Here is an 8336-nt window from a genome sequence, read left to right as displayed (position 1 = left end):
GATTATTAAGAGTGTAGCATGAGTACTAGAATTGAGCATACTGTAAAGCATGAGTACATGAGTTATGAGTTGCATGACCTGAGTTTGACATTCATAAATTTCATGGAATATAATTCATACAGCTGAGCAAACTGAACTTCTTATACAAGGAACTGGAAGTATACATGATTCTATGGAAAGTGCATAGATATAGGCTATGATCATGAGGTTGTCATGTAGACAAGAGTATATATCGTAAGAACTGAAGTACAAAAATTTACACCAAGATAAGAATAGGTCGGGCATCTTCCTCCCCTACTAATGTTTTATAACATACTGGCATCACTACTGGAATCTGAGAGCCTGACTTGGTTACTTGTTCTATCATCTCCCCCTTAGCTATAAGCTATCACTCTAAGACTGCAGGACCCTTTTGATAAACTCTAAACTAAATTGCAACCACTTTACTCTAAAGTTCGGAATATAACAATACTCATCAGTAACAAATTCACCATGAAAGACTACACTTGAAAGTGCAAAACCCACTTCTAATACTTTCTTCTAAGATACAACTCTTAACTTTTTATAGCCCAAATGGTCACCAAACAATAGCTTAAAACACTACCTAACTTAGAATCTTCATAAGTATCACTATACACTAAGTTCACACTATCAAGAATTTCAACACTACTTTTTACTAGCTCAATCTTCAAAGATTCGAACATAGATTTTAACATTTAATGTGGATATCCCCAAACCTTTAATGAACCACACTAACTTCCTTCATCACCTACTAATATCATATCTCTAAATCACACTCACATCATCATACTTAATTTTGAATTAATAAATATAAATACTTTCATACACTATCTCAAACCTTCTGGTTCACCTATCATACACTAACCCCATGGATACAAAATCTACTAAATTTAAATAACACTATCTCCACTTTACTATTGCTAAACTTTTGGGTTCATGCTTCTAACTCTAGATCATATATTGTCATAGGATTTTGAGAAGGGATCTGAAAGCACATCCCTTAGATATCGTCTTTCTTGCTCTAAGATATGAAATGATCTGACCCCTAAGCACTGAGATACTACCCTTCCAATCAATAACTGGTTCATTAGGAAACTGAAAATGAATGACTCTATTTCTACAGTTAACCGAGACATAACATAAGCGGAGCCAATCCATTTTGAGAATAACATCAAAATCAGTCATCTCTAACTCCACAAGATCTACTAAAGTGAGTTTCTGAGATATTGTAAGTAGGTAATTATAGATTTGCCCACTGAGGTAGATACTGAGAAAGGCTCTGCTAATATTTCTAAACTGACACCAAAACTGACAGCTATATAGGAAGTCACAAGAAAATGGAGTTCCGGGATCTAATAAGATATAAACATGAAAATGAAAGACCTGTAACGCACCCGTAACCACATCAGGAGAATTTTCCTAATCATGTCAGGACTGGAGTGTATATAATCTATTCTGGCACTGTCCACTGGTTACACTGAAAGTGATACCTTGTTGATTCGGGCGACCGACAAAAACTTGGGAATGACTGGGTTGACTATGCTAACCCACCCATGGGCATTCTCTGACTTTGTGGCCTGGCTTACCACATACAAAACACACACCACTGCTAGCCCTACACACGCTCTGATGATTTTTGCCACACTTCTGGCAGAGGGGATTAGTACGACCACTATTCATGCTACCCTAGGGCCTAGAACCTAGCGCTCTATCCCGATTGACATTTCTTAACTTTGGTACTGGCGCACTAGCTGAAGAAGGAGATGGGGCTGAGAATGTTTGGCGAAACTGGGAATGGTTACCACTTTGTGACCTTGACTTAAAACTACCTGTTCTGGCCCTCTTATTCTCTCTCTTTTCTTAAGCTTTTGTTTCTCAATCTGTTGAGCATGAACCATAAGCCTAGATAGGATAACAACCGGTTGATTATTCTAAGCAACTACTGAATGATCTAAGGTAGTGAAAGTAGCTCTAAATTCGGCGTGATAAGGGATCTTCCTGAACAAGCGGATGTGTAGGATACTTCTCGTTTCTTCTTCTGTTGTTTCTTTTGGAAGGCATTATCTATAAACAGAAGGAAGAATGAGTCAGAAAAAGAGTTTTAAATAGAGCTTATACTTATTCGCACGACATTAATACTGAAAGAAGAAAAACTTTTCCTAAAATATATTTTAGTCTCTTGCCCATAAGTGTGGTGCACTTCACACCTATGCACAAGACTCTACTCAATGCAGCTTTCAGACTCCTTAGGACACTGTAAAAACCTAGGCTCTAATACAAAGTTTTGTTACGACCCAAGGCTACCCCCTAGTCACGACAACGGAACTTACGGTCATAAGTGACCACAAGCCAACTCATGAGCTGGTACCTACTGTGAGCACTGGATAATATAATGAAAATAGATATGCACAAAAAATAATTAATAAGGCCATAAGGTTTTAAATACTGAAAACACAACTAATTTCACAAGTCTGTAACATCTTGTAAAACATACTGAAACAGAACTGCAAGACTAATAAACTAACTGATTGTCATGTTTGAAAGCCTCTAAACTGACTGAAGAGTTGATGGGACAAGTCCCCAACTAACTCTGATTGACTGAATGTACTGAACAACTGAAATAAACCATCAAGTCCCCGATAAATTAGGACTTACCACTACTGCTGCTGAGTAATGCTGGAATGTCTAACTGCGGTCGAAGAATTGAGCATCTGAACCTATGATATAAGACATCATAGCGCAAAGAAAAGTATGGGGTCAGTACTTTGAATGTACTGGTATATGAGATGAGGTTAGACTATAATGCAAGGGTTAACTGTGCATGAAATAATGACTGGCTGAATAGCATGAGATAACTAAGTATGCATGCATGAAAATTGAAATACTGAGAATGCAAGACCAAGCATATAATGTTTCTGAAATAATCTGTAAACTAAAATATAGAAATCTGATAACTAAATAACTAATAATTTGTATGTTTTGGTCAAGCAACCTGAACTGAATTTTGTACTAAATACTGAACTGAAATTGTGGGAGGTATCATCTAATCGACATACCTCAATCTGAACTAATCGGGGTCCAATCTATAACCCCAGTTGGAAGGGTGTCAGTATCGTGACACGAGTACTAACAATGGTTGTGTCAACCCTAAACTGGTAGAAAGACATCCTGTCAACCCTAAACTAGCAGAAAGACTCATGAGATGTGTGTCAACCCTAAACTCGAAGGAAGACATCTCAACCTACACTGGCTACGTAGTTCTGTAACTCAGAGATTGCTACTAAGGGTCAAACCCTATACTGATATGAATACCCTTATCTCTGGGTTCGCTCGGTGCTGAATCTTACTCCCAACTGAACAGGCACTGATTACTAGATTGAACTTAGCTTAATTCAATAACTGATCATAATAATTAGTTGAGTGGTAATGATCATGGTATATCTAAAATCATTCTGAAGATACTAGAATTATGTAAACAATTAGGTATCGGGTGTTCATAACTCACTAACACTGAAAGAAAATAACGATAAGGACATATACAAGCTTTGAAAACCATGATAGGGAATCATTATTCAAAAACCCACGATTTAGGTATTTCTTCAAACACATGAAAAGTATGAACTTAAGCATGGGAATGGGTAAAGTATGCGATTAAAACATAGTTACAATACTAAAATCATGAATTAGAGATTTAACATGAAAATTTCATCATTCAAATGTGTAAAGGCTCATTCCATCAAAAACACCTGTAAACACAATATATAATCAAAATTCATAAGAGCTTCATGGAGATAATTCATCATAAACATGTAAAAATCATCATTTAAAACATAAAAATGGATTCTTGGACTCCATAGGTGAAAATGGCCCATGGAAGAATATCACACATACCTTAAACCCTTAAGCTTGAAAGAGAAACACAATCTTGATGTTTTTCTTGAAAGTTCTTGAATTGGAAAACTTAAATTCTTGATTTTCTTAGAGAAGAGGTAATTGAATTTGATGTTCTTGGGAGATGGTTAGAGCCTCTTTGAGAGAAGAATTGCATATAATGCCTAACCAACGCTTTAATTCGTGTTTTTACCAATTGGATTGAGGGAAAAAGACTCAATTGCCCCTCAGAGAATTAAATTCGCAACTGAAATGCTTTTTAAAGGCTCACCGCAACGCGGTGAAGGTTCCATCGAGATTAACGTTGCAATGCAGCCCTATCGCGCTACAGATTTTGTGATCCAAACATGCCCCAAATCTCATCTGAAAAATCTGAAACTTTTTCGAGACATGCTCCTTACAATCCTGAACATGAATTAACTCAAAAACCTACGTCTCGGGGTCAGAAAGACCAATTTAAAAATTCTCGAAGTTAAGAGGCCTTAAAATGACTAAGTCCCCAACACTTAGTGAAATTTTCAGGATTTAAACCTCTTATGCATGCTACTAGGAGTTGGACTGGGCAAAGAATAATACGGAGTATTACAATTATCTTAAGTATTCAAATACAAATTGAACTAGTAACTTTGATCTTCAAATTCAACTTGAATAAGTAATTTTTGGTGTTCAAATTTAATTTGATTACTAACTATTATCTCTAATTAATTAACTACATTTCACACATATATATGTCACATGACATAAATTTTTTTTTTTTTAATAGTATGTCTCCAGCTATTAGCATTCTCTCTCATCAGTGTTTAGTCTTAAAATGAAAGTAAATTAATTTTTATACTTTTTTGATCCGCACCTTCAAATTTCATTTTAAGAAAATAAAAAGCACTAAGTAGAATTTATTCAGTTGTGGATGACATTATAATAAAACTTTAATGCAAGAGTTGTAAATATAAATTAATGATATATGATATATTTTGCACTTATGATTTTTTAGTTCATTTGAATAGAAAAAAAATACATATTATTTAAAAATAAAATAAAAAAATACATATTATTTAAAAAATTAATTATAATAATTAATAATTTTAAATATTTAAAAAATATATTAAAAATTTAATTAATTTTTAATATTTTATTAATGTCACATAAATTAAAATAAAAAAATAATATACATTATTTAAAAATACTCTATAAGAAGTGATTCCTTCCGATAATGCGGTGTGAGTTTAAAATAAATGTCAGACATCGTGAACTGAAATTATTATTCAATATAGTACTTACAACCTGAACCAACAACACCAATAATAACATAACCAAATATAAAAAAAATATAAATAAAAATAGGTATATTCAGGTGGCAGGTCTGCCTCGTCTTTTTCGTGAAAAAGAAGGTAGGTAGGTGCTACTTTCCAACTTCCACATACACTCTCCTCTCCCTCTACACTTTCAAAATCAAACTGGTGGTGTTTTTTTTTCTTTTACAATCTTCTCATACTTTCAACACTATCCTTGTTGATTTTTTCAAAATATTTTTCTCGGGTTTTGATCTTATTGTGGTTGGATCGTTTCCAAATTCTGTAAATAGCCGGACTTTAGTACAGTAGTTTACTTTGCCCTTTTCAAAATTTATGCATAGTAGTCTCTTTTGATCTTCAAGAGATTATTATGGTCCGACACTTTTGAAATCTCGTACATAGCGAGAGAGCTTTAGTGCTGAAGTAGTTCTTTTGAGCTTTAGTGAGTCGGGGTGATCTTTTGATCATCAATGTCTGAAGTAGTTGATTCCGTTAAATACCCTTCTCTACCTTCGAATTACGTTTCCATAGTCCATCTACAAGAACGATGGCTTAAAGAGAAACAAAGAAAACAACAACAACAAGAAGAAAAAGAAAACCAAGAAAAAAAGCAAAACCCAGTTGGTAAATATCATCAAAATCCCATTGTAAAAAGTCGAGAAAACGAAGGAGTGAAACAATACCCAGTTGGGCAAAATCATCAAAAACGCGTTGTAAATGATACTAATTATAGTGCAAAAAGTTGGCGTGAAGTGGGTTTGGTTGCTAAGGAAACCAAGTTAAAGGAGGTTGAAGAAGGAGAAAAGAAGAGGAAGAAAAGGGGGTATTTTGGGAAGAGGAAGCCTAGGGTTGAAAGAGATATGGGTGAATTTTCGAACGTTGAGGTGGGCGAGGAGGAAGAAATGGTGAGTGTGGAAAATGGTGGAAGAGAATTATGTAAGGGTAAATGTAAGGAGTTTGAAGAAGTGGCTACTGTTTGCATGGTGGAGGTGGTAGGAGAAAGTAATGCAGATAGGGAATTCGCGGGGAATCAATGTGGTGGAGTTGGGTTTAGTGAGGGAAAGCATAGCGGGAGAAAGATGGGTTATGGGGTTGGAGAAGTGAGTGAAAAAGGAGACAATGCAGAAAAGGAGAAGGTGAGAATGAGAGGCACATTTTGTGCATATCGGGATAAGGAGGAGGATTCTATTTGCCAAGTTGTTCAAAAAAGCAAGGTAGATAGGGAAATCATGGGACAGAAATGTGGAGTTGGGTTTAAGGGAAAGAAAGATAGGGGGAGAAGGATGGGTGATGGGGTTGGGGAAGTGAGCGATAAAGTAGACAGTGTGGAGCGGTCAGGACAAGAACGTAATGGAGAGAAGGAGGAGGTTTCTGTTGTTGTGAAAGAAAGAACTAATGAGAAGGTGAAAGTGAGTGGTGCATATGGTGATATGGAGGTCGAAGAAGTGGCTACTGTTTGCGCGGTGGAGGTGGTAGAAGAAAACAAGGTATATAGAAAAATCACCGGGCAGAAATGTAGAGTTGGGCATAGGGGAAAGAAATATAGCTGGAGAAAGATCGATGATGGAATTGGAGAAGTGAGTGATAAAGCAAACTGCTTGGAGCAATCAGGACAAGAATGTAATGCAGAAAAGGAGAAGGTTTCAATTGATGTAAAAGAAAGGACTAATGAGAAGGTGAGAGTGAGAGGTGCATTTCGTGCATATGGTGATAAGAGCAAAGATGAATCGATAGATTCGGAAACTGTTTTGAAGATGACGATTGAGAGAGATCTTGGGGATTTATCATTGACTGATAGGAGGAGGTATGGTCATGGGAGAATGAGTGTCAGGGGGTATGGTGACTGGAGATATGGGACTTCCAGAAGGTATGAACCGCGAAAATTGTTGAAGCAGAGGGATAATAGCTTTGCGTGGATTAAAAAAGGGGAATCTTCAAATGGAAATGCTGCTGAAATTGAAACTCAGGTAGCGAATTATGCTGGCTTCCCTGTTTGATATCATACTACATGATGTTTTCTTTTTTCTGATACGTTGTTAATGTGTTCGTTTTATTATTAATGAATGTGTGTTAAGCTGTAAGAATGCTTTATGAAGTGATGAATTAGTGAGCCAATGCAAGAACAAAATAGAAAGAAAAATAGGAACTAGTAAGGTAGAAATAGAACGTAGTCTTATTGTTTCCTTCCATTTATAAGGAACTTTGTATTAATACAAATAAAGAATATGGAAGGCGAGGACCCCACTGCACAGTGCATGCTGCCCTTTCGGAATTTCATTAGGCTGCATATTATGACTTGTCACTTTGTGTTTAGTTTTTATTGTGGGATTTTTGCCGAGACGAAAGAGTTATATCACGAGCCATAATATAGATGATTGAAGAGGATTAAGTTGTCAAAGTAGTTTAAATGAATGGATTTTGCCTTTATAGTTTAAATGTAGGGATGTTGCCTTTATCCGTATTGAAGTATTAAAGGTTGAACAATCTATTTTCTTTGTTCAGTGTTACTCTACATACTCCAGCATTTTATTAGGAATAATCAAATTGGGCCAAGAGCTTGAAGAAGGATGTTCTATTTTTGCAAGATTACTGAAGTTTGAAATCTGCAAATGATTTAATTGTAGGAGTACAAGTGACACATACTAAATGATGGATGCAAGATTCACATCTAAGGCAAAAGTAAACCTACTATTTGATACTAAAATCTAAAGTTTGAAATGCTTGTCGAAAGATCAGAAGTTGAAATTGAACTTAAAACTTGCTTGTTGTCCTACTCAATATGCCAGGTTTGTTGTTTTATTTTTTTTGATTGTCAGTTTTGCTTGATCTTTTTTATTGCTCTTTGCTTTGATAAGTATGATCTCTTTTTATATTGCTGGTCTTATTCCTAAGTCGTGTTGCGGGGGTTCTCTTAGGGGATGAGAGGAGGTTTCAGGACAAGCATTTTGTGGAGATGTTTGGGATGCTGTGATGTTTATGGTTCTGGTAGGAGCGGAGGTGATTCTTGGTAGCAAATAGCAAAATAGGCTGAAAAGCGTGAGAATAGAGAGGAGCAATTCCTTATTTCCTTACATCTTGAGAGAAGTTTAGTATTAAGTTTGAAAAAGTTTTGCTAATGAATTGAAGCTAAGC

The 8336-nt window shown here is 35.7% G+C and overlaps 1 protein-coding gene across 1 annotated transcript; it reads left to right on the top strand.

Annotated features, from left to right (window-relative positions):
• The first annotated feature begins 5248 nt into the window (after nucleotides 1–5248).
• On the top strand, nucleotides 5249–7878 carry LOC107850449. Its single transcript, XM_047400975.1, has 2 exons — nucleotides 5249–7171; nucleotides 7829–7878. Exons 1-2 carry the CDS (start codon nucleotides 5675–5677, stop codon nucleotides 7838–7840), a joined length of 1509 nt encoding a protein of 502 aa, XP_047256931.1. The 5' UTR covers nucleotides 5249–5674; the 3' UTR covers nucleotides 7841–7878.
• The last annotated feature ends 458 nt before the right edge of the window (nucleotides 7879–8336 follow it).

This window comes from Capsicum annuum, chromosome 12 (genome assembly GCF_002878395.1).
Source record: "Capsicum annuum cultivar UCD-10X-F1 chromosome 12, UCD10Xv1.1, whole genome shotgun sequence".
Classification (NCBI taxonomy): Eukaryota; Viridiplantae; Streptophyta; class Magnoliopsida; order Solanales; family Solanaceae; genus Capsicum; species Capsicum annuum.
The sequence above is the reverse complement of the archived record's forward strand: the minus strand, read 5'-3'. Positions and strand labels throughout refer to the sequence as shown.